This window comes from Aureobasidium subglaciale (genome assembly GCF_000721755.1).
Source record: "Aureobasidium subglaciale EXF-2481 unplaced genomic scaffold scaffold_35, whole genome shotgun sequence".
In the NCBI taxonomy this organism is placed as follows: Eukaryota; Fungi; Ascomycota; class Dothideomycetes; order Dothideales; family Saccotheciaceae; genus Aureobasidium; species Aureobasidium subglaciale.
Genome location: NW_013566960.1, coordinates 123,894 through 148,382, shown reverse-complemented (window position 1 = coordinate 148,382; position 24,489 = coordinate 123,894). Strand labels below are relative to the sequence as shown.

The window sequence follows — 24,489 nt, the reverse complement described above, 5'->3', positions numbered from 1 at the left end:
TCAGTCCAAGCCTGCGCATCTTCCTTGATAGCAGGAATTCGACATCCCTCTCCAGCATCTGAAATTAAGCAGAACTTCTTAGATACCATCGCTCTCGCGGGATATGGTCCACCTTGTTGAGTATGATCCGGTGCTTAGAGTTTAGCCTTTTCTGCTCTGCTTAAATACAACTTCACCTCAACACCCTTGACATCTACAAGCATCCGTCTCAAGATCTTGCCACTAGGCGACTTCGGTACCGCAGGTACAAACACCACGTTGCCGGTCAACCACTTGTATCTCACGGTCTTACTCTCCATCAACTGCTTGACCTCCTGTGCTAGAGCCTGCAGATCCGGAGTGACAGGGCCGTTAGGCGTACATTGTGCCAGCAGGTGCTTAGACGAAGGCACAATGTAAGCTCTGGGTAATTCAGTCGCAAGTCCAGCATCGAAGAGACCGCATACAGCTGCATCGGCTACGGATTCGCTGCCACAGAGGATATTCTCCAGCTCAGATGGTGAGACTTGGAAGCCTTTGACTTTCATGACATCTTTGAGGCGGTCGGTGATCCAGAGGTGGCCTTTGGAATCGATCTTGCCTACGTCACCAGTATAGAACCAGCCTTCACTGTCTAGGGCTTCGTCGGTTGCGGCCTTGTTGTTGAGGTAGCACGTCATGTTTGTAGGAGATCTGAGATATCGTTGTTAGTGTCTTAGCTGATAGAGCATGAGTCACTGCCACGTACCTAATCAAGATCTCGCCTTCAAGGCCCTTAGTCACGACCTTGGAAGAATCATCTACAGACACAATCTTCAGTTCGATACCGAAGCATGGCACGCCAGTGTTGCCAAGTTGTGGTTGAATGACATCCCAAGTCTCGCCTACTTGATTGCAAACAGAACCAGCTTCCGAAAGACCATAGCCCTGGATACGTGTGTCAGTATCATAGATCGATAATCACTCTTGATATATTTACCAGCTTTATCAGTATGCCCAGCCTACGGTATACCTGTTCAACGATCTCAGAGGGTAGCGGAGCACCTCCGCTAACGGCACCCTGGATACTAGTCATGTCGTATGAATCCAGCATCGGTGATTTAGCAAGTAGTACGGCGACCGGAGGTGCCATATGTAAGAAGGTAATGCGGAACCGTTGTACATGGCTAAGCATGAGTTTAGGATCGAATTTCGGCATGACAAAGATGGTAGCTCCTGAGGTGACTGCAAGAAGCAAGACGTTACACAATGCGAAGATGTGATAGAACGGAGCAAAGCCTAGCCAGCGCTGGTTGTCGTCGAACGCTTGGTTAATGTGCCAGAGCGAGTGCATATTGCTGACTAGAGCTTGGTGAGACAAAACGACACCCTTTGATTTTCCAGAAGTTCCGGATGACCAGAGGATGACTGCTGTTCGTGACTTGTACTCGTCTGACTTGAACTTGACAGGGGCTTTTAGTGGCGTAGAGGCCAGCAGCGCTTTCCAATCCTGAGAATGTTGATCTAGCTTCGTGCCTTTCGAGTACGAGGATGGCAGACCGTACTCATCATGAGCAGGATCTACGATATACACACGATGTGTGTTTATCAGGTTTGCCTTGACCTTCGGGCTATCACTTTCCTTGATGGCGGCATTGAGGACTTGTAAGCCTTCCGGAGTGGTCACAACGACTTGTGGCTCAGATGACTTCAGAATCCAGGCTAGTTCGCCTGATGTAAGACCAGGATTGGCCATAGTGACGGTCAAGCCTGAGGCAAGGACACCAAAGAGAAGAGGAGCGAAGGCCAAAGAGTTGGGCAAATGTAGCAAGACCACAGGAGAGATGATGGGAGTGTGACCAGTGGGCGCTGGAGATACAGTAGGAGCAGAAATCAGACCGAGGGCATGCAGTCCAGCTGCGATGCGCAATGAATCGATTCGTACCCGATCCCAACTGACTTGGGCGGCTACATGATGTTGGTCAAGAGTGTTCAAGAGTCGTATGATGATTACATACCTGTGAGGGGGTCCACCAGCAGAGGTTTGTGGGGAGCTATGTTAGAAATGACATGGTTTCGACATTGGGCATCCGGAGCATGTTTGGAGACTGGACCATCCTTTCGAAGAGGATTTGAGAAGATGAAGTCGAAGATATTGGCAGGAGGAAGAGATGGGGGAGGAGCACCGACGTATGACAGTTCGAGATCGGACATGATTGATAACAGCAGGAGTATAGACAGAAGTTGGGAGACACAGATGACAAGAGCTAGCTAGATGGACTACATGATATGTTGATGGAAGAGGATGACCTCGGGGACGACGATGATTTAACCGGGGTAGTGGTGTGGAGAGTTGCCGCTCACCGCCCTGACCCAAAGAGGAAAGGCGCCAGGGTGCAGATCGGCAGGAACGCGAGACAGAGGGGGAAATTATTGAGAGCTCGACAAGTCGTACGAGCAATCTCACGCCAACTGAAGCCTTCTTGTTGCATCTTCGAGGGTAGGAATCTTGCACAACATCATACACACAATGGCCGACAACAAGATATACCGTGCGAGCACATTTGCGCCCGTCAACATCGCTGTCATCAAGTGAGTACCAACTCAACAGACCAAACAGCAAGAGTACATGGCTAACATGGGGGCAGATACTGGGGCAAGCGCGATGCCAAACTCAACCTTCCTACCAACAGCTCTTTGTCCGTGACACTGTCGCAAGACGACCTCCGCACACATACAACCGCTTCTTGCAGCAGCCAATACCCCAAGGACTCCCTCACACTCAATGGCTCCGACCAGGACATCTCTGGCGCTCGCACACAAGCCTGTTTGGCCGAGCTCCGCACCCTCCGTCGCCAGCTTGAAGAGTCCGACTCGTCTCTCCCCAAGCTCTCCGAGCTGTCCCTGAAGATCGTCTCGCGCAACAACTTCCCCACCGCCGCCGGTCTTGCCTCGTCAGCTGCTGGTTTCGCTGCCTTTGTTCGCGCCATCGCCAACCTTTACGAGCTGAAGTCAACACCCACGGAACTGAGTCGCATCGCAAGACAGGGCTCAGGATCAGCATGCCGCAGTCTGTTCGGAGGGTACGTCGCATGGCAAATGGGTGAGGAGAAGGATGGAAGCGACAGTGTGGCTGTTGAGGTCGCCCCTGCAGAGCACTGGTCCGACATGCGCGCCGTCATCCTCGTTGCTTCTGCCGAGAAGAAGGACGTCAGCAGCACTTCCGGTATGCAACAGACCGTTGCTACTTCGACTCTCTTCGCCGAGCGTATCGCAAACACCGTGCCCCGCCGCATGCAGGAGATGGAGAAGGCGGTCGCTGACAAGGACTTTGCTGCTTTTGCCAGCCTTACCATGAAGGACAGCAACTCTTTCCACGCTACTTGCCTCGACACCGAACCCCCAATCTTCTACATGAACGACACTTCTCGCGCTGCCATCCGCATGGTCGACATGATCAACTCCGAGGCTGGAAACACTATTGCTGCATACACTTTCGACGCTGGCCCGAACGCTGTCGTCTACTACCAGGCTCACGACGAGGCCAAGGTTGCCGGTGTCTTCAAGTCTGTTCTGGGCGACAAGGAAGGTTGGGAGGGTGCTCGCGGCAAGTCTGTCGAGGCTGCCAACCTTCCCAAGGACTCACAAGTTGCTGCCGACCGTCTGAAGGAGGGCATCAGCAGAATCATCCTTACCTCTGTTGGTCCTGGTCCTATCAAGACCGAGGAGAGCCTGATTGATGAGGACGGCAACACCATCTAAACAGTGTTTTGACACATTTACTTCCCCACCGTCATTTCATAGACAATATTTTTTTTATAATCAGCAGTCTAGCACATACTCCCAGACTACAAGCAAAATGCAAGAGATACCATTTGTTCCGCACCAGCTACCAGAATGCCTTCCAAGAGCCTCAACGTGGAAACTTGAGCCGAGGCTCTTTGGACCCTCTCCGCATCCATTGGTGATCCTAGACCTCGATTAAGCAACCACAACTTCCAATCGACGCCTTCTCTTTGTGAATCACTTTCTCACACAATTACCGGTTTGATTCACATACAGTTCTATTTCGACAATATTCATCGAGACTCAAGATCGAATCTTTGTCATGCCTCAGACACCAAATAGCATGTTTGCCGATCGCGGCTACGACGGCTGGGAGAACCTCACACCACATCAAAAAGTAGAACGAATGATGTCCATACATAAAAGCGGCCATGAAGGCGAAGAAGTACGTCTCCTGATCCCTCACCTTTCAAACGTCATCTCCTGATCCCTCACCTTTCAAGCGATCTCCCTTCCACCCCAGAGAAAGAATCAATGAATGCATACATATATCCTGCAGCAACATGCACCTGAGGTGTCTCATACTAAAACGCCCCCCACCAACAGCGCTTCACCTCCGCCCTCTACGACGGCACAGAAACAACTCCGGGTTTGAAACTGCTTTCCGTAACAACACCCACACCCACAACCTCTCTGGTGATCTTTACATATACACTCCCCTCGTTCTATGCAAATCCACTTGGGAACCTCCACGGAGCAGCTCATGCTTTGATTTACGACAATTGTACGACCCTCGCTTTGGCTGCAATCGCCACACCGGGATTTTGGATGTTGGGTGGGGTTAGTAGGGTGCTTGATGTTAAATATGTGAGGGGCTGTAGAGTGGGTGAGGAGATTAGGGTTGAGTGTGAGGTTTTGCATGTGGGGAGGCAGGCTGCTGCGTTGAGGGGTGTTATTAGGGATGCAGCGGGAAAGGTGATGAGTACGTGTGAGCATGACAAGACGAATATTGATCCCCCTGTTGAGCAAAAGGCGAAATTGTAGTGTGTGGCTGCAATTTTAGTCTGCTTACATAGATTAGATTCTCATGATATCGCAACGAGCTCTGTTGAACAACTGATGATCAACATCTTCATCCTTTTCCCTCTCATCTTCAGTCAACTCTCTGGGTCCAACAATCAATCTCGCATAGGTGCCTGCACCTCTCTTCTTACTAGCTTGACCGGGGTTAATCACCAACACGCCATCCACAACCTTGACAAACGGCGTCAACACACTCGGCAAAATGAGCAGATCCGGGCTGACGGTCAAGATCTCACCCAGCTTCATATACGCAATGTCCAGACTAGCGCCCACAGTCATAGCCTTTTCGTCTCGTGGCAGTGGCGGGAAGACAGGAAAGTAATGGCGTTGGGTGAGGAGGTTTCTTGCAAGAGATGCTAGGGCGTCGCTGTTGAGGCCGCTGACGACGCGCTGTCTTTGCATTTCGAAGAGGACGTCTTGACTGCTAATTGCTGCCATGAAGTCATTGCAGGATACCGTCATGGGATTCGTGACACATGTCGCTTGTTTCGGGAGGCCGAGATCTTTGCGGTTCAGACGGTCTTGCGGCCAACTAATGTGTTTCGACACGGCATCCCGGACTGAGGGTACTAGTATGATGGTAATTCCAGGTAATGTTTGAGCCAGACGAGTGAGTGGTAGAGAGATGAGGGCGCGGAAGACATCTGTGAGTGTTGCAGTGGAAGGGTCAACTTTGCTGTCCGGCGGCAACAAGAAGTCACCACTTGCAACTTTTGGATGTTCAATGTCGATAAAAGGACCGCTGAGTATCAGGAGATCAGCCTTGGTCTCTGCAGCTTGCGAGCAGAGTTCGTGTAAGCTGTCAAACGACAGTTCACTGTCTGTAGTGTATGGTCCGGCTCCGATAATGATGTTCAGAGGGCGACTCTCTGTGCCGTCATCACTCTGTAGACGCTCGTTGTGGACATCGATACCGGTAGGTGCTGTGGCAGGAGGTTGTAACGAAGGCACAGACAACACCTCCGTAACACTGAAGTACTCTCCAGACGGGTTGTTACCGCGGAGAGCGACGATCTTGCCAGGGAAAAAGTCATAACCTCCTTTCTCCATACGCAGAGGTACTCGCAGACCCGCACCCATGCGACGACTGGTCTCCAGGACCATCGAAGCTGCATTCATCCTTCCTTCGCTAGTGTCCGAAGCAATTCGTCCCACAGCGACAATCTGAGCAGGACTCATGGCAGCCGGATTGCCAAAGGCAGAGTATTCTAATTGGTGATTCTTCTGTATGATCTCGACAAACTCGTCGATGCGCTCGTCGAGGAATTCCGAAGCCTCTGAGAGCTTCATAGCCATTGGTCTATAGCTGAATTTGGCCATGTCGGTATTCGCTTTCAGCTTGACGCGGGCTTCTGTAGGTGCGGATGAGGGGGCGGGAGGTATTTCAATGTGGCCGTTGAGTTGTTCGATGATCTGTCCAGCATTCTGGCGTTCGGCGAAGGGAATCGCTCTGGCATAATGTTAGCTCTGTGTAGAACAAGGCGTATATGTGATACAGTACCCTAGTTGGAGAGCCTCGGTAGCGGAAGCACCGAGCGTCGGAGTCTTGTCACCTGCCGGAGAACTGGTGTTGTTGAGCTTGGATGCTTTGGCAGAGGGAGTCCCAAAGTCGCTTCTTCGCTTCATGACTGATCCTCGAGATGGCGTGCCGGCGACCAATCCGTCCAGACTGCACAAGTGATCAGTATGAGGTCCTTCCTCCAATTTGCATTGACATACACTCCAAAGACATCCCCTGTATTGGCATTCCTCGGGGTGCCAGTTGTGCCTCGTTTCTGTGCGCTCTGCATATGTGCTTTGCCTCTTGATTCTCTTTCCAGTGCATCTTGAAGATCTTTCTTAAATTCTCTTGCTGTTTTGTAGCTCATCTGAGTGTCTGAACCCATCTTCAAGCTGTATGCCTCCCATTTGAAGAACAGTTCCTGAGGACTGAGCGAATGGATTCGAAGGATGGACTTAAGTTCGCCGAGGACATCGCGCTCGAGTGTTGTGTTTGGTGCGGCAAATATCTCGTTGATCTCATTTGTTTGGTCGTCCATTTTGAGTTTGATGTATGTGAGTTGCACAATTGTTGGCGGAGCGAGACAATTCGTCTTCGGACGTGATGGAGAGACGCGTCGCTCGTTCCACCAGAGTCGCGTCGAGCACGGGCTTTCATCATGATCTAAACTGGAAAGTCCGCTTTATCTGATCATCAAGCTTGCATGGTACCGACGCTGTTCTTATCGCAAAAGCCAATCCAAGCACACTTAAATCTCTACAGCCGGGTCATCTTGTATTAGCAGGCAGTACATGGAGACGATTAATGCCATTTCTCTGAGGCATGGTATCACAGGAGACATTGTAGATATCGGACATCCATTTAGCCGGAGCCGAACGAAGAAGAGTTGAAACAATTTATGTCCGGTCGACGGCGTGTTACGGCGTATGCACCGGTCGGCCGTCGCGGGCTGGAAATAGTGAGATGACGCTGGTCGGAATCCTCGCCGCCTTCGCTGCTGGGCATTTACTTAGCTAAGAAGTCGTACGTTGTTCAATCACTGTATCTTTTCTTCCAATCTCATACATCGTGTTCCAACGTATTGCGTATTGTTGTAGGAGCTTCTACACAGCTGGTTTCTTCATATCTAGTCCCTGATCCGCTTGTACAAAGTATCCCTCCATCGACAAAAGCTTCTTTACACAGAACTGGCTATGGCATCTCAGGTACTGCAACAGAGACCAAGTGCTCCCCAAAGACATATTCTGACAAGCAAAGGTCTCGAGCAAAGCTCCCTCCTTATCGACTGGTCCCGAGCCCACCACTGACCCTGCCCCGACCGGTCCCATCACGACTCCGTTGACCATCGCTCTGCCCGAATGCAAGCCCAATCCACCCGCGGCTTTGACTTCGGATCAACAGACCAAGTATGCCTCGATACTCTCGACTGTCTCGGAATGGACCACCATCCCGAGTAGCACGCTCAAAGATGCCACCGACGAGCCCATCACAGACAATGAGCGCATGTGGTTGACCCGCGAGTGTCTCCTCCGCTACCTTCGCGCGACCAAGTGGGATATCCCCAGTGCTCTCAAACGTCTGCAAGGAACCCTTTCTTGGAGACGCGAATATGGCGCCGACACCTTCACCGCCGATTACATCTCTCCCGAAAATGAGACGGGCAAGCAGGTCATCATGGGCTACGACATCAACGCACGCCCTTGTCTGTACCTCAACCCCGGCAAGCAAAACACAAAAAACAGTGATCGCCAGATTCACCATCTATCATTCATGCTGGATAGAGTCATTGACATGATGGGTCCTGGACAAGAGACGACTGCCCTCCTGATTAACTTTAAGGGTGCTTCAAGCGGCAGCACCCCCAGTGTTGGTCAGGCTAGACAAGTCTTGAATATCCTACAGAACCATAATCCAGAGAGACTCGGCAGAGCTCTGATCTCACAGTGTGAGTCGAGTCCGATCCGATCCAATGCACGCCACTAACTTGCTACAGTGCCCTGGTATGTCAGCACCTTCTTCAAGCTCATCTCGCCATTCATCGATCCCGTCACCAAGGAGAAGATGAAGTTCAACGAGGATCTCACAAAGTATGTCCCTACACAACAGCTGTGGAAGGACTATGGCGGTGAATTGAACTTCAGCTACGACCACAAGTCCTACTGGCCCGCATTGAACAAGGAGTGCGACAGACGTCGAGAAGCATACAAGCAGCGCTGGGTCGACGCCGGCAAGAACATCGGAGAATATGAAGACTACCTCCGAGGAGGTGAGCAGAAGAGTCTCCGCGATCTCTCGGGAGGTGCAGAAAAGGACACCACTGGTGTTAAGGTCACTGACGAGACCCCTGACATTGCCAGTCTGAAGGTCTAGACAGAGAATCTAGAGTCTGGCTTTGCTGGCAGAGCCCATCATATTCATCAACCAGAGCAAGCATATGGGCAGGCGTCATATTTTTGTTTCTGAATTGTCCTTTTGAAGGTTTCACAAAAGCAGCGCAGCGCGTCACAGAAGATAGAGCATAAAGGGTCCCGCGGCATCTGAGCACGCTAGCAATTCAAATCGTGCAATTTCTCGTTCAGGCGACCAACTCCCATTAACAAATCTCCCTCTCATGAGCTTGAGCGTCTTGACAAAGCAGAGAGACACACCTCACAGGGGTCATCGTCTTAAGACTTCAGAAAACAGTCTCTACCATTGAGGCGTTCGTGAATGACCTTTGATGGCCTCCTATAACAAGGAAATTAGGTCCTCAGCCGCCGGTCTGGGGCATTCTTGAACGGAGACTGCGGGATGGATTGCAGGCAGTTCTTGCCCCACTCGGAAGTTGCGGACAAGCAAGAAAGCCAAATCGATGGTCAAGAATGCGAAGCCTGCCAAAACATACCAAGCGATCTTAGACGAGCGTGTCACTTGGAGTCAATAGCAGCCTCACCGCATGAACAGCAAACGAGATATCGGATAGACGAGATAACTCTAAACCAAGAATTGACAAGCTATGACGGTGAAATTTCAGCCAAGGGGGAAGGGCATTTGCGTCTGTTGTGGGGTTCCTGGAGAGAGAGTGACGTTTTCGCCGCTTGTTTGGAAATTCGTTGAACACCTCTTTTAACTTCGACTTCTAATTCAAACGCTTGTCGCAATACGTGTGTATTCCGTCAACACTACGACCACGGACAAGGCAGTCCACAGCTTGAAGATTGGAGTCGCAGGTATCTTCTGACGACAGCAATCTCACCTCGATCTTGAACCCTTCAACGCGCTTTCTTGGCTTCACCATCGCCAAGGTCGGTAAAGAGTCAGCGAGTCTTGTCGCATTCTTGGAAGTCGTGCTTTCGACCCGTCCGCCTTCTTTTCGCCAAACGATCCTGCTACTCTCCTACTCGATACCCTTTTCCATAGCTTTTGGAGCGGCGACTGGGCGCACCGACGACCGCATGCAACTGTCGACATCTATCAAATCCCCCGACCTCGACAACTCCGACACGAGACCCTAGTACCAGCTCTCGTGCTCCCTTCTCTATCCCCGCCTACCACACATCTAGCCTGTCAACATGGCTTGGGAACACCTCAGCATAGACAAGCCGCACTTGGTCTACATCATCCTCGGCGGTTTCACCAGTCTGTTCATGTTATGTTCGTCCCTCATCAAAGAAAGACTATACATTGGTGAAGCCACCGTCGCCACCATTTGTGGTATCATCTTTGGTCCACATGCCGCCAACCTGATCGATCCTCGCACATGGGGAAACGAGGACCGCATCACCCTGGAATTTGCCCGTATCGTCTTGGTTGTGCAATGTTTTGCCGTCGGTGTCGAATTGCCAAAGTTCTACATGGAGCGCCATTGGCGATCCGTCACCTTGCTTCTTATCCCTGTCATGACCTTCGGATGGCTTATCACCAGTCTATTCATCTGGGCCTTGGTTCCGCCGCTCAACTGGCTCGATAGTCTGTGTTGTGCCGCCTGTGTTACTGCCACTGACCCTGTTCTTGCTTCTTCGGTTGTTGGTAAGGGAAAGTTCGCCAAGAGAGTCCCTAAGCATTTGAGAGATTTGCTATCTGCCGAGTCTGGTTGCAACGACGGTATGGCCTTCCCCTTCCTCTACCTGGCTGTCTACATCATTCGTTATCATCACCACCCGAATGAAGTTGCTCTCGAATGGTTCTGCGTCTCGATCCTGTACGAATGTGTTTTCGGCGCCATCTTCGGTGTGGCCATCGGCTATGCTGCCCGTCGTGCTGTTAGATTTGCACACGAACGCGATTTGATCGATCGTGAATCGTTCCTGGTCTTCTATTTCGTCCTGGCCCTGTTCTGCGCCGGTTCTGGTTCTATCCTTGGCCTTGACGATCTGCTTGTTGGTTTCGCTTGTGGTGTTGGCTTCAGTAACGATGGTTGGTTTACGGAAAAGACCGAGGAATCTCATGTCTCCAACGTCATTGATTTGCTCATCAACTTGGCCTTCTTCGTATACTTCGGCACCATTATCCCTTGGGCTCAATTCGATGCTTCCATCATCGGTCTGAGTGCTTGGAGATTGGTCGTCCTGGCGATCTTGGTACTGTTGTTCCGACGTATACCTATTATGCTTGCACTCAAACCAATCATTCCGGATATCAAGACTTGGAGAGAGGCTCTCTTTGCTGGCCATTTCGGTCCTATCGGTGTAGGCGCCATCTTCGTTGCCATCTTGGCCAGAGCAGAGCTCGAGACCGAGACCACAACTCCGCTCGCCGAGTTACCTACCACCGGCGACCATGTTGCCCTCATTGAGCTTATTTGGCCTATTACAACATTCTTGGTCATTACTTCGATCCTTGTACATGGTTCATCGATCGCGGTCTTTACGCTTGGAAAGCATATTAACACTCTTACATTGACAATGTCTTATACTCAAGCCAACGACCCCTCTTGGATGGATCGACTACCCCGCATCCAATCCCGCTCAAAGAGTTCTATGTCTGCACGTAGACCCGATGATACTGACGAGTCGCTCGAGGAGAAGGGCGAATACGGAGCGGTGCCTTCTAACTTCCTTCGACGCCAGCGCGAGGATGACGATTCTTCGCGTCCCCAAAGCAGAAGACGTTCGCGCAAGTCCCAATATGGTGCTGGCGGACCTATCAGTCAATCTGCAATTACGCCACAGCGTACTGATAGTGAGAAGTTGGACGAGAGTACTTCCCGCAGCGAGTCGGATGCTTCGCCGGGTTCTACAAAACACAAGCCACCAACTGGTCCTGCCAAGCACGATGATGATGAGCCCGACCAGCCTGGTGAGCCTGAAGGCGAGGTCTACGAGGAGGGCGGCGAGACCGTCTACGAAGATGAAGAAGGCAATGTTCTTGCTGTTAGGAAGACCCACAAGGGCGACACTGAAGAGCAACGACAAGAACGTGAGAGAGAAGAGCTTCGTGGACTGATGCACAAGGAAGACGTTCATCACGGCGTCGCCCGTAGAAAGGACGATCCTCATACGGAGGGAGGCGAGAATGTCATCCACGAGTTCAAGAAGGCCGGCGAAGAAGGAGTGCAAGCAGTAGAGCATCCTCAGAAGGAATGGCGCAAGCAGATGAAGAAGATGGGTCATCTTGGGCATTTGCGTAAGAAGGAGGACCATGAAGAGAAACCCTCGACCAAGCAATCCGCCAACAAGAGAGGTCCTGCACGCGCTTACCAGTTTGGCAACACTATCATCGTGGAAGACGAAGACGGTGAGGTCATCAAGAAGTACGACATTCCAGCCCCACCAAAGAAGAACAAGCAGGGAGAAGAAGGTGGCGCATCGACTGAGGAATCAAAGCCTGCAGGAGCTACCAGACGAGGTCTGGCCCGCATGGGAACTGCTTTGAGCGTCACTGGACGTAAGGCAGATGAAGGAGAGCAGGGCGCATCAAAGGCCAGGGAGGACAAGAGAAGGAAGAAGGCTGAGCAGGAAGCGGAAGATGACGAACGTTTACGCTTTACCATAGGCGCTGGCGGTCAAAGGATGAGCAAAGCCGAGTTTGTCAGGCAAATCTCGAGTCTCAACCCTAAGCAACGTGCTTCTATCGTCGAAGAGAGCGATCTCCCTGAGGCGATCAAGAGGGAAGCAAGAGAGAATGCCAAGAGGGGTGACTCGGACTCGATCCCCCACCGCCTGCAGTCAATGCCTGAGAACAGACCAGTCAGACTCCCTAGCAGGGACACTGAGGCCAGTCTCACAGGAGAGTCTCCTGCCGAGACTCGTCCATCAGGCTTGAGCGATAGTGCTAAGGTCAAGAGACTGCCTAGCCATACCGACGCTCCTGCTGGACCTGAGGGTCTGACCTTGGTCGACTCCAACGATGAGGTCGTTCCTTTCCACGGCGTGACTGGTGATCTTCGCAGATCAAGCGGAGCCGGTGAAACCCCAGCTGAGAAGCGACGCCGAGAAGCACGCGAACGCGCTGATCAATCCCGCCAATCACCCATCGAGGAAGACAGTGAAGATGACGGCAGCGTAAGGGTACCTCCTTCCCGTCCCCAAGCCGAGGAACGTTACAACTCCGACCTCGAGACCGAAACTGTCGCAGAGCGTCGTCGCAGAGAAGGAGCACTTGGTATGGCTGAGGAACCAGAGGCCGACTACTTTGCACCACGCGATGTCAGAGTCGCCACCGGTGCTGTGCGCCCCAACAAGTCACGTATCGACTTCGACACTGACGGTGAGACTGCTGCAGAGCGCAGGCGTAGAGAAGGCGCTCTTGGACTCAACCAAGAAGATGACAGCGACAGCGAGGATGAAGACAACGCGCCTCGCCAGCCGCCGACCAACATTAGATTCGCCGAGCCCCAAAAGCCTCAACAAGCCGCCACATCATCCACCAGCCCAACCAGTCGTCTGAGATGGGGCAAAAACAGGAAGTGAAGAGAATAGTACGTGGTTACATGGAAATGGTTCATGGCATATGCATATGGGTATGTGGAGTCGTTCTTTTACTGATAACAAAAGGGTGGGGGGGTCTGCACATATTCTACCTTCTGTTTCTGGATGATTTTGTGTTTCGATTCTTTGGGGCAAAGTCAGCGAGGCGTATGGGACAGCTTTCTGTAGTTGATTATTTTGCATATAGCTTTTAGACGAAATACTCTTTTAATTCTGTTCTCAATTTCTTGGTGTCTGATTCGATTGCGAACGCCCCCTTTCCGTTTCGCTGCTTTGGTGGGGGTGTTGTGACCAAGGCTTCCACCTATCACCAGCCGTGTCTAACGCATCCGCATCCTTCGGACAATGTACATAATTATCAAAAGCCACTCCTATCTATCTACTAGTCCAACTTCATCCATCTAAACTTCAAGCCCATCTACCTTTCAGCTACATGGTCCTGTATGCCCTTCACCCACAACAATGTCTGATGCAGAACACGACCCTGTCCTGCCAGCGGCACCATCCCGCACTGCAGCGACAAAGTCACAACGTACCCTCGCCTGTGCAGCATGCCAACAACGCAAAGTAAAGTGCGACAGGAAATTTCCTTGCAACACATGTGTTAAGAGTAATATACAATGCGTTCCTATCGCTGCTCCTCGACAACGTCGTCGACGCTTCCCTGAAGCAGAGTTATTACTACATGTACGAAGGCTGGAAGATCTGTTGCGAAAACACGAAATAGCTTTTGAGCCTTTGCATGGGAACGCGGTGCAGGGAAGAGAGAAGGCTGGAGAGAAAGAGGGAGGAAGTCCGGAAATCAAGACTGAGACGGAGTTTGAAGCCAAGTTTGTGTTCGTGAATACTGACAGGGATATATTGTTGACTTGATGTACAGAAACCTCTGGCACGCCATGAATCAAAAAGTACAACCGCATCGCGGATTATCCTTGATGGAAGAAGTGCTGATTGCCAATCACCAGTCTCCTCACCCCACCGAACACGACTCGGACGAGGATCATGAAGACAATGATACCGAAGATCTGCGTGATGTTGCAGGCAAGAAGACTTGGGATCAAATGTACAAGAAAAGCACGGATTTCTTGCTCTTTGGCTCTTTGATCACAGATGTCGAGTTGGATGTTTTGCATCCGGACCAGGGCCAGGTCTTTAAGCTGTGGCAGATTTATCTGGAGAATGTGAATCCGTTGCTCAAGGTTACGCATACGCCGACTTTGCAGATGAGGTTTGTTAATGCGGTTGGGCATTTGAAGGGCGTGGAGCCGAATTTGGAGGCTTTGATGTTTAGTGTGTATTGTGCGGCCGTCATGAGTCTTTCGATGATTGAGTGTCGAGGTATGTTTGGTTGTGAGAAGGAGGATCTGATGCAAAGATATCGATTTGGATGTCAACAGGCGCTGCTCAAGTGTGGCTTCTTACAGACTGATGATTTAGATTGCTTGACCGCATTGTTTCTATATCTGGTAAGTCATGTTGGGCCATATTTCCATCTGAGCTTTGGTTGCTAACTTTCTCAGGTTGCTGTGAGACCAGACACCGATCCTCGGTCCTTGTCATCGTTGCTTGGCCTCACTCTTCGCATAGCACAACGCATGGGTCTAGATACAGAGTCCTCAAACGCCAGGTGCGGCCCTCTAGAAGGCGAGATGCGACGAAGACTATGGTGGGCTCTCCTTCTTTTCGACAGTCGTGTCTGCGAGATGGGCGACTACAGAGCATCCACCCTATCCCCATCCTGGAACTGCGCAATACCTGCCAATCTCAATGACTTTGATCTCCAACCAGAAATGCAGACACTACCTCAAAGCCACGACAGGCCCACCGAGATAACCCTAGCAATTCTACGCTACAAAGTCGCAGATTTGGTTCGTCACAGCACATTCTTCCTCGACTTTACAAATCCAGCCATGAAAGCCATTGCGAAACCCAGCGATCACGGCGACAACCTCGAACTTCTGGCCAAGAACCTCGAAGCCGACTACCTCTCCCTCTGCAACCCAGAGAACCCATACCAATTCATGACCATCTGGCTCGCACGCGGCCATATCGCCCGCTACCTCCTCTTCCAACACTTTTCCATCCCACCCTCCCATCAAACCTCCCTTCAACGCTCTTCTGCAGTTTCTCACGCATTAACAATGCTGTCCTGCGATACCGTCATCCTCACCTCCGCGGCCATAAAAAGACACACATGGTTCCTATACTTTCACTTTCCCTTTCCTGCTTACGTCCACATTCTACAATCCATAAAGCGAGACCCCCTAGCTTCTCATGCGAAAACTTGTTGGAAAGCCTTGTCGGAGAGTTGTGCGGTTAGATTCAAGGATCCTGAACAAGATGAACATCCGTTCCATAAGACACCCATTTTTAGGGTGTTTACGAGGATTATACTAAAAGCTTGGGATGCTAGAGTCGCTGCTTTGGAGAAGAATGGAGGAGAAAAGGAGGAGGAACCGTTTATTGTGAGTGAGTTCAAGAAGAGAGTGGGTTGGGCGGAGACTGAGCAGGGGATGGAGAAGCAGGAAGTTAGACCATCGAGATTCGAGGGTGAGGATGAGGTTATGCCGTTTCCGATGATTGGATCTGGAGGGCCTTTTGATTGTTTTGAGGAGCAAGGCGATTTGGGATTCGGTGGGGGTGATGGTATGGATGGAAATGGGTTTATGGATGTTGATGTGGGAACGCTTGATCTAAGCGGAGTGGACTGGTCGTCAATGGGTTTGCAGAGTGGGTAGAGACTTTGAGGTATTCATTACAGGATTGTGTTCTACGAAATATATATAGAGCAATGGAATATGTATGAGGTGTTTTCAACTCAACTGGAACAGTATTGGACCGTGCAGAGTATCAAGACTGAGGCAAGGCGTGTTACAACCTTGATACCATCACTTGAGATGATTACTGAAATATTCCCAATTTACGGTTTTACAATGCGGCTGCAACCAGGGCAAGTCCACCGGCCATGGCAGCATTCCACCCACCCACAGTAATCGCAGCAACACCACCAGTAGGTGAAGAAGTTGAACCAGCAGCAGCCGCCGATCCAGATGAAGAAGAAGTCGTGCCCGCAGCAGCAGCAGCAGTACTGGAAGATCCAGAAGCGCTAGAAGCCGTACTCGACACAGTAGCAGAAGACGACCCAGCGGATTGGCTCGAAGATCCAGTACTTGTCGTCGTAGCCGTAGCCGTAGCACCAGCAACACTCGCCCTCGACACAGAAGCCGCACTATACAAGCTCTCCCTACTAATACTCCTACTAACACTCAAACTCTTGATGACATCTGCCACAGAGCTCGCCGCGGTGCCTTTGGCCGTCAAGGGTGTCGCAGAACCAGCACGGCAAGTGGTGATGTCGAAGCCGACGTTGATACCAGTGCGTCCATCATCTTGACAGCAGGTGAGGTCGTTGAGAGCGGAGGCGTCTGAGGAGGAAGGGTTACCGACTATGGAGCCGTTGCAGCAGTATGAGGTTGTGCTGTCGTTGTCGCCATCGACATAACAGCAGGCTTGCTCGTTGACGAGGTCGCAATCTTGAGCGTGGACGAGAGAGTATATGGTGATGAGAAGAGCGGAGATGACGGTGGTCTTGAAGGCGCGCATGGTGAAACTGCGGTATGATTGTAAATCGTTTGATGATTTCTCGATGATATTTCCAGAATTGATTGCAAGTAGTGATGGTAGCTAAAACCTCAGGTCTTCAGATCGCCCGGCTGATGAGAAGACTTTATAGCCTCATTCCTGTATTCTTCTTGCCAAGTTGGCGCACCGTAATCGTAACCGAATGGCCATTTTTTTGTTCAGCGTTCAGCTGAAAATATGCAGATCCCAATACCAAGCAATCCTCCAGGACGGCGGCGTTTCACTGTGTATTTGGCAGTGTACCTCGCATGACATGACAACAGAGACGACAATTGGCTCCCTTTGATAGATCAGCGCGTCCCTATACCACACATAACCTCGTGGCTGGCTGCGCCCCCACATGGCTGAATCCCAGTCCGCGAAACCTTCACCATCCTTCTGCCTGGAAGGCAGATTGAAAAAAGGAATCCGGGGTTTGTGATAGCGATGATCTTTTCTTCGTCTGCCTTCTTCCTCGTGTCGATCGTCCATAAGCGATGTGGAAGCAGAAACAGGCGTGCTTAGTGTGGCTTATGGTATACCAAGCCAACTTGGCAAGAATCCTTCGACAACGCGTCACAAGACCATTGTCGGCAGCAATGTCAAGCAAGGCAGCGAGAACGAGAACAGCGACATGGTAAGGATTAAATTGTATTAGCTGTCCACATCTAGTCTTTGTTCTTGGTAACAAGGCCTTTGGTCAACTCGGCCTCAATCTTAGACTCGTCCGTGGTCTTGTCAAATATGGCGATTAGCGTGGTAATCAGCCAGAAAACACCTGCAAAGACACTGATATAGATAGCGGCGACCTTTACTATCGTGTTCGTGTTGAAGTCTGCCACAATAGCCACTGTGAGTGCAGCTCCGAAGAACACGGACAAAATGCAGAAAAAAACCACTTTTGTCCTAGTCAGCATACACTCTCGATCGTGAAACTCAATATACCTTACCATTGCCATATTTCAAGTTCTTCTTTTGTTCTGTGCGAATAAACAGTTTTGCTTCCTTGTACACCATCCACGCATCTTCCAAGCCGAAGATCTCCGCATACAGTAGTGGGGGGTAGCTGCTCAATTCGCGACCGGTGCCTAGCGTCCATTTGGCAGCGACACGTCTTGCGTGATCTTGATGCAGTCCTCTGTTCTTGATAAGTAGCGACACCAAGAACTCGCGAACTTCATCTGGTGTTGCTTTTTCGCCTGGTGCAGTGAGGTTGCCTTGTGTGGTGACGCTGATGTCGGAGTAGAGGGGCAGGTCTTCGCCGTTCTCCACGTCGCCGAGGGACGTGCTTGAGCGCGAGCTTTCTGCTGAAATTCTACCCATGCTTGCGCGGTTTGTGGAATGGTATGTCTATAGGTGTTCAAACGCGTTGATCAGGTGCAGCAGGCTTGTAAGTTATAGGACTGATGGGGGGATGAGGCTTAGCAGGAGGGAATAAGGCGGGAGCCGCGGCGCAATCGGCACAGCCTTTCCGGAAAGCCACCGCGGAGGGATTGATCGATGACATCTTCACCTTGATGTTCAACAACAACACAGGCATTAAATTCAATGCATCACCGGCGTCACTTACGGCGGAAAGCAGCACTGTCGAGATGTTCCGATATACTCGAGAGATGCTGCGAATAGTGTCGCTGAGAAATATATGCTAGGCTAGCGCAGCATGTCGTAGGCTGCAGCTCTGGTCACTTCGATTTCATCCCGGTGACGACACCGCCCGACCTTCTCTCACCTCTGGATGATCGCTGACTCGAGACCGTAAAGAAGTGTCTTTATGCTTCGTTCAAGTGTCCAAGATGATGGGAGGGGTTCGCAGCCTCGAGAGGTCATTTGAGTTCTTCACAACTGACTCAACCTATCCGACTACACCTCACTGACTTCGCAGATGTTCATCTTGACAAGTTCTTCCTACATATTAGAAACTTGTTCCACACCCAGTCACAAGCACTTCCTCGATACACCATGGCCAATGACTTTCTCGGACGGAGTATCCTCTCCCTGCCCTGCGAGGTCCGCTGTATGAGCTGGCAAGAAATCGTGCGACAGTGGCAGAGACAACGAAAGCACCCACTGTGGCTGTATCTCATATCGCCTGACGACAAGCCACACCACGCGAACGTCCGACCCGAGCTATATTCGAATTGATCACGGGAAGAGCGTTGAAACTCGAGGCTTTGGTGGCACGCTGAGGTTGTGACTTTTTCACAATGGATTCTTGGACTTTCCTGAGGGGCTTCAATTCTCCGAGTCTGAGTGAAACCCCATTGAGATGGGTACCGTGGGCTGTAGACTGGGTAGTGACAATTTAAAGAATTTTTCTAATGCAACTTTGTGATCATGCGATGTGTGTGTGCATAGTCACCATTCCGAGAGTTGTGATTCTGTAAAAGTTGATTTGTGTTTCCATTGCTACTTCATGCCCGTGACATCTATGGTTTGCAGCTCTGATGTTCGTCTCTGTATACTCACATCCGAGACCGAATGGCTTGATGAGCTGTACACCTCTCTCTGGCCATCATCTCTGCAATGAGCTGGGCTCACAAAGTCGTGGTGCAGGAGTGGGGAGGTGACTCGCGGTATTCCATCAGGCCTGCCTCGAACAGACTAACGCTAGCGTCATGTCGATGGTTCGTGGAAGCGAGCTGGGAGTCACGACTAGTCGCGTGTCCATTATCGGGCGGTCGGGTGCAAGTGCTGAACTTGCAGCAACGAGCAATCGATGGCGAGGGATCGCATGCATGGATGTCTCGGTCTGAGCACGGTGGTGACAGGTTCAAAGTAGCACAAGGCTAACAGTTTGAGGGTGTCGATGTTGTCATGAGTCTCTCATGTCATCGACATGCTTCATCCATCCAACAACTTCTTGACCCTCTCGATCCTCGTCAACGCAGCCTCCACCATCTCGAGTCTCTTCTGCCCCACCACGTCCCTCTGTTCCAGAACCTTGAGTCTTTCCTCCAGCTTTGCCTTTTCCTTCCTCTCTGTGGCTACCATCTCATTCGCTTGCTCGAACAACGTCGCCGATAGATCCTCAAGCTCGGTCTCCAGATCCTTGTACCTTTTCTCCGCAGCGATGCGACGAGAAGTCTCTTTGGCAAGGGCAGCTTGTACTTCCGAGATGGCTGGCGATGGCGGAGCTGCAGCGACAGGAGCCATGGGAGAGTTCTTTGGCGGTGTCTTTGGAAGGGGTTTTGTGGTATTTGTGAGCGAAGAGGTGCGAGTGAGAAAGCTGAATTTCCCAGAAGTGATGGACGAGTTCCTGCTCAGTGATGCCGGAGGAGCAGGAAACGGATGCGCAGAGATAAAGTCAAGAGCAGAGTCGTTGCGAGGGGCTTGTGCGATTTTGAGGTTTTGGATTTCTTCTTCGTAATCGGCGAGACGATCGGCTGTGCGACGAGAAGAGAGAGTGGGTTAGTAGGGAGGACAAGAGGAGAGGAGAGAGGGTGAGGGTGAGATGTACATATGCACATGCATCGGAACGAGGAGCATAGGCAGGGATAGCAGCCAAACTCACCTGCTTCCACGCCTTTCTGCGTCAGACTAGCGACCTGGGCTTCGAGTGTCGCGACGCGATTGTCGCTTTCTGCAGATAGTTCATATCTTGTCGGGGCAGGAGACTCGAAGGGAGGAAATGGCGTCAGAGCTGGGTTTGTCGATTTGTATGTCGTAGTTGCTGGGTATGCTGTTGTTGTTGTTGTTGTTGATGTTTGAGACACTGTCGCAGGTGGAGGTCCTGGTGTTACATTCTTTGGTTTTCTTGGTGGGGAGCCAAGATTCATTGCCAATTTGTCTCGTGTCAATGTATAGTTGAAGCCTCTTTCGATTTCTGATATCATTTTTGGTAAGAACGTGTACGTAACGTGAGACGTGTAGAATCGTGTTTTGCAAAGACGTGTTTTTGTACAAGATATGCTGTGCAAAGAAGAGTGTGTGTGTGATGGGAAAGAAAGAGGATGCGAACCGAAAGGTACCAGGGGCGAAGAGCCAGTTTGTGCCTGCCCGTTTTGTGTGGTGCTCCTCACCGAACCCCTTGCGCCGTCTTTCCTTGTGTCCGCGTGCTGTCTGCTCTCCTGGTTTCACGAGACTGTTATAACGGCCTTTCAGGGGGCACAACGGCTCTCGAGAGTGTTGCTTGCAGCTGGGTTGGCGGTCTGCGGGCCGCTAGATGTGGGGGCAGGTGGGGTGACCCTGCATCCCATTTTTCCTGCATCGCAACACCCTTGGTCCTTGATCTATACTCAGCGTGTGCTTGTTGTATGGATATAATCGATTTGACGCTCTGAGAGTGCTCGAACGAAAATACTGTGTATACATGAAGCCGCGGAAGCATACTTAAAGAGCCGTACATCCGATCATATGAGTGGTGTCAAGGAATCCAGAAACGCTGGCAATTTCACCATCATCGGTGCCCTGACCTTGTCAGACTCCAACAATCATCTGATGCATCATTGCAGTCACTCAATCGGCCTCTGACTTAATGCTCTAAGTCGAGAAATGACGCAAGCTGCATTTCAGTCTTATACCATCATTGTTGGAACATTCGTCATGACAGCTGCATGATCGCACACACGCCGTTCAGACGTTGATGCACAGTTTCCGCTCAACAGAGTTACCAGATAGAAGTGGGACACCAACGCCTGTGAGAACCTGAGGCCCGATCCGCAAACATCGCCTTTTGGGATGCGAAAGAGAAATGCGGTGAAGGCGAATGATATGTGATAGGTGGTTCAGACCAGGTGGTAGTTTGATGGAGTGTCTGACGCAACAAAAGATTGACTGATCAGACAAATAGCTGCCAACGTGAAGATCACGCACGCTCTCTTGGCGGGAAACATTCGAACTAAACGGCAGGAAGCAAAAGGTAGCTGAATTGTATATACAGATCGCAACTAAAATATGAACAATTGTCGAATGATCGAAATTCAAAAAAACAATGACATGCTTTTTCCTCCATGAAGAATTTCGCTAACGAGAAAGGGAAAGAAAAAGAAGGGGGTATCTGAGAGAAGTAATCTAGCAAGTCCCAAACATTAAATCAAACAAATTGCCGTACTCTCCTTTACCATATGCAAGGACTCGTTGTGAGTCTCTCTAATCCAAAACGCCGTGTAAATTCCTCGTAAATGAATGCCCTTTGTCGACAAAATGCTAGGTCGGTCTCGGCGTTCCGCGCTCATCGTCATCGTGTTGCACTCGTGGTGCGTTCGCTGTTTCTGGGCCGATTACTGATGTGCTCCTTTCCGGGGAACTCGTGCCTAGCGATAAGACAGGACCCTGTCGAGGCGTCTCATTGTCATCAGAACGTCTGTTCAGGACTTCGTTGACGACATTGTCCCCTTGACTACCAGCTGTTGTCGAACTAGCCCACGTGACATGCTGTGAACTGTTCGAGTCTCGCACAGTATTATGTTGCGAGTCCGGTGGAGTGTCTTTGTTACTGAAATCACTATCCGTATGTTTCAGCGCGTGTGGACTCCACGCCGCAGCACCTCTCGTGGGCGCCGGAATCACCGTATAGGGCAGATCAACATCATTCGCCTTCTCTTGTCTTCGTTCACGATACTTTTCGCCTTGCTCAGCCGCGATTGCACCAAGTCGACCTTTGAGATCCCATTTCGAGTACGAGTGAGCAGGCAGAGCAGGAGTATCACTATCACGTCGTGCTGCTCGGACTTCCGCCGGGGGACTCATTCGTTTTCGCTTGAATGGATGTTGTACCGTGTTCCAAAGTGCGTTGCTTGTTTGACGTATGCGTGATGAGTTCCCGCCTGGCAGAGTCGCGTCTCCATATTTGATCTCTTCTCGAAGAGCTGTCGACGTTTGGGCTTCCAGATCGTCTGGCGGTGGATGCTCGGGTATATCTTGCGTACGACGACGTACAGGTTCGGGCTCTTGAGACTCGCCATAATTGATGACATATACAGTTGAAGCGGCACTCGTTGTGTTCGCTCTATCTGGTGGTGAAATTCGAGGAGGAGGTGGTGTTGGGTTAGTTATTGGGGTTAAAGCGGTTTCAGGACGAGGGAGATTCCCAAATGTGATAGTCCGGTTCTCGGAATGTGCTCTGCCGAGAGGTAGATGGGTGCTCCGTCGGGGAACTACTTTCCGCCTTCGAGAAGGTAAACGTGATACCGAGTCTTGTTGCGATCCAGACTTGTGAGCAGCGCCACCAGATCGATCGTTGTCACTGTCGGCTGGGCGGTAGTTGTCCCTAGGCTTCCGCGTATATGTCATGTTGTCTCCGGGGGTCATGTCGATCATCTCATCACCATCAAAAACTTCACGGCCGAGGATGCCGTCTTTCTTCTCATCTCGCTCCAAAGCTTCTATTCGTTCAACCCACTCCCAGACAACGACACTGGATGCGGCAGCTCCAACCCATCTAAAGTAGTCACCCCAAGCAGCAACGTCTGGCTGAGCGACGTCGGTGATGAAGAAGGCAACAGGTGTTAGAATTGCGATATGTGATAATATGGCCACTATGAAGATACTCTTCATTTTCCGATGGAAGTAGGCGTAGCGACGCTTGGTGAGACCGTAAAAAATGACCCATGCGGCGTAAAGCAATCCCACAGCAAGTTCGAAAAGGTAGCTCAACGCGGGAATGGCGTCGACAAAATGACGAGGGCGATTAAAGCTGTCGACCAAAAAACTGTTGAGGCAGGAGAAGATTGTGTCCAGAACGATGAGCGCGAAACCGACCCATTTGATGACGACCTTCTCTTTGTGACGTGGAAACAGACGGATTAATGTTTGAACTTGAGCAAGCCAGAGGAAGACGTCGGAGATAACACGCGTGACACGAACTTCCATGCTACCTTCGACTTTGCTGTGCATAGCATCTCCGTCCATGTAACCAGTCAGATATTGTTCGTGTGCGACCTTGAAAGTGTCGGCCGTGGCGATTGTGAGGGCGATTGCAGTAAGAAGAGCAGCCACCTTCTGGAGCCAGGGCCGTGAACCAACACCCGGAGCAGCGGTACCACCAGTAGCGCCACCTATGAGACCTCTTCCAGAAGCAAAATTCGTGAGACCAAATCCAGGACTGAAGGAGCGCGAGTTGATCAACAGCATGACAACCAAGACCCAGGCAAGTGAGGTGGCGCATGCGACAACAAAGGTCTGAGGAATGGTCGAGGCATAGAAGGGGTTCCGGAGGTCGGCCACACTGGAAGGGTCTTGATTGGCTCCGGGGGCTACATATCCTGGGGTGCAGGCAGGGGAGAAGACTACATTGGCGGTGAGGGTGACGATGTTGTCTTCGGCAAAACTAAGGACGCCGTCGGAGGGGAGTGTGTATGGCGTGCACGTCTGGTCGCCATCGAGTCAGCCGGCGCGTCCCTAGCCATGACATTCAGGGTCCATCAATACATACAGCAGTAAGACTCGACGCCGTAGTGGTCGGCAGCCCCCATAACTGTCGAGCAACATGCCGCGACATGCCCGAGGGCCAAGTGTCGCGTCCAGAGCAACAACTACAGCGTGGGGAGGGCGTGAGAGCGCGAGATACGGGGCCGGGCCCGGGGGAGATTTTGCGACGCGCAGCGGGCGGCCGAACGAATGGGCGAACGCGATGAATAGGATGTCGAGTGTTTGATGTCTACGATGGCCGGGAATGCGTCCTCTCTCCTCTGA

At 51.2% G+C, this 24,489-nt stretch overlaps 10 protein-coding genes across 10 annotated transcripts; 4 read left to right on the top strand and 6 right to left on the bottom strand.

Moving 5' to 3' along the window:
• Positions 1–134: 134 nt before the first annotated feature.
• On the bottom strand, positions 135–2,172 carry AUEXF2481DRAFT_70643 (uncharacterized protein; the record flags this gene model as incomplete). Its single annotated transcript, XM_013483947.1, has 4 exons — positions 135–672; positions 728–906; positions 959–1,926; positions 1,977–2,172. The coding sequence occupies 4 exons, from the start codon at positions 2,170–2,172 to the stop codon at positions 135–137; spliced, it is 1,881 nt and encodes a 626-aa protein (XP_013339401.1).
• A 316-nt stretch (positions 2,173–2,488) lies between these two features.
• Positions 2,489–3,720, top strand: AUEXF2481DRAFT_70677 (uncharacterized protein; the record flags this gene model as incomplete). The annotated part of the gene is made up of 2 exons (XM_013483953.1): positions 2,489–2,550; positions 2,607–3,720. The coding sequence occupies 2 exons, from the start codon at positions 2,489–2,491 to the stop codon at positions 3,718–3,720; spliced, it is 1,176 nt and encodes a 391-aa protein (XP_013339407.1).
• A 1,101-nt stretch (positions 3,721–4,821) lies between these two features.
• On the bottom strand, positions 4,822–6,866 carry AUEXF2481DRAFT_70670 (uncharacterized protein; the record flags this gene model as incomplete). The annotated part of the gene is made up of 3 exons (XM_013483952.1): positions 4,822–6,277; positions 6,329–6,496; positions 6,547–6,866. The coding sequence occupies 3 exons, from the start codon at positions 6,864–6,866 to the stop codon at positions 4,822–4,824; spliced, it is 1,944 nt and encodes a 647-aa protein (XP_013339406.1).
• A 328-nt stretch (positions 6,867–7,194) lies between these two features.
• On the top strand, positions 7,195–8,904 carry AUEXF2481DRAFT_525833 (uncharacterized protein). Its single transcript, XM_013483973.1, has 5 exons — positions 7,195–7,533; positions 7,586–8,273; positions 8,322–8,415; positions 8,470–8,594; positions 8,686–8,904. Exons 1-5 carry the CDS (start codon positions 7,522–7,524, stop codon positions 8,688–8,690), a joined length of 924 nt encoding a protein of 307 aa, XP_013339427.1. The 5' UTR covers positions 7,195–7,521; the 3' UTR covers positions 8,691–8,904.
• A 975-nt stretch (positions 8,905–9,879) lies between these two features.
• AUEXF2481DRAFT_9045 (uncharacterized protein) lies at positions 9,880–13,218 on the top strand (the record flags this gene model as incomplete). Its single annotated transcript, XM_013483906.1, has 1 exon — positions 9,880–13,218. One exon carries the CDS (start codon positions 9,880–9,882, stop codon positions 13,216–13,218), a length of 3,339 nt encoding a protein of 1,112 aa, XP_013339360.1.
• A 480-nt stretch (positions 13,219–13,698) lies between these two features.
• AUEXF2481DRAFT_70659 (uncharacterized protein) lies at positions 13,699–15,974 on the top strand (the record flags this gene model as incomplete). Its single annotated transcript, XM_013483950.1, has 3 exons — positions 13,699–14,066; positions 14,117–14,702; positions 14,757–15,974. The coding sequence occupies 3 exons, from the start codon at positions 13,699–13,701 to the stop codon at positions 15,972–15,974; spliced, it is 2,172 nt and encodes a 723-aa protein (XP_013339404.1).
• A 190-nt stretch (positions 15,975–16,164) lies between these two features.
• Positions 16,165–16,839, bottom strand: AUEXF2481DRAFT_9043 (uncharacterized protein; the record flags this gene model as incomplete). The annotated part of the gene is made up of 1 exon (XM_013483905.1): positions 16,165–16,839. One exon carries the CDS (start codon positions 16,837–16,839, stop codon positions 16,165–16,167), a length of 675 nt encoding a protein of 224 aa, XP_013339359.1.
• A 598-nt stretch (positions 16,840–17,437) lies between these two features.
• Positions 17,438–18,461, bottom strand: AUEXF2481DRAFT_525780 (uncharacterized protein). The gene is made up of 2 exons (XM_013483972.1): positions 17,808–18,461; positions 17,438–17,692 (listed from the first exon to the last, which is right to left on the bottom strand). Exons 1-2 carry the CDS (start codon positions 18,178–18,180, stop codon positions 17,526–17,528), a joined length of 540 nt encoding a protein of 179 aa, XP_013339426.1. The 5' UTR covers positions 18,181–18,461; the 3' UTR covers positions 17,438–17,525.
• A 1,237-nt stretch (positions 18,462–19,698) lies between these two features.
• AUEXF2481DRAFT_33562 (uncharacterized protein) lies at positions 19,699–20,690 on the bottom strand (the record flags this gene model as incomplete). Its single annotated transcript, XM_013483921.1, has 2 exons — positions 19,699–20,240; positions 20,369–20,690. 2 exons carry the CDS (start codon positions 20,688–20,690, stop codon positions 19,699–19,701), a joined length of 864 nt encoding a protein of 287 aa, XP_013339375.1.
• A 1,312-nt stretch (positions 20,691–22,002) lies between these two features.
• Positions 22,003–24,295, bottom strand: AUEXF2481DRAFT_33561 (uncharacterized protein; the record flags this gene model as incomplete). Its single annotated transcript, XM_013483920.1, has 2 exons — positions 22,003–24,165; positions 24,230–24,295. The coding sequence occupies 2 exons, from the start codon at positions 24,293–24,295 to the stop codon at positions 22,003–22,005; spliced, it is 2,229 nt and encodes a 742-aa protein (XP_013339374.1).
• Positions 24,296–24,489: the final 194 nt, after the last annotated feature.

Bases quoted from the DNA above. Each gene is read 5' to 3' on its own strand.
- AUEXF2481DRAFT_525780 (XM_013483972.1), bottom strand. From the start codon at position 18,180: ATGGGTAGAATTTCAGCAGAAAGCTCGCGCTCAAGCACGTCCCTCGGC. The intron at 17,693-17,807 runs GTAAGGTATATT...CTATTGTGGCAG, and splicing joins GAACTTGAAATATGGCAATG to ACTTCAACACGAACACGATA.
- AUEXF2481DRAFT_525833 (XM_013483973.1), top strand. The intron at 8,274-8,321 runs GTGAGTCGAGTC...AACTTGCTACAG, and splicing joins CAGAGCTCTGATCTCACAGT to TGCCCTGGTATGTCAGCACC. The intron at 8,416-8,469 runs GTATGTCCCTAC...ATTGAACTTCAG, and splicing joins TTCAACGAGGATCTCACAAA to CTACGACCACAAGTCCTACT.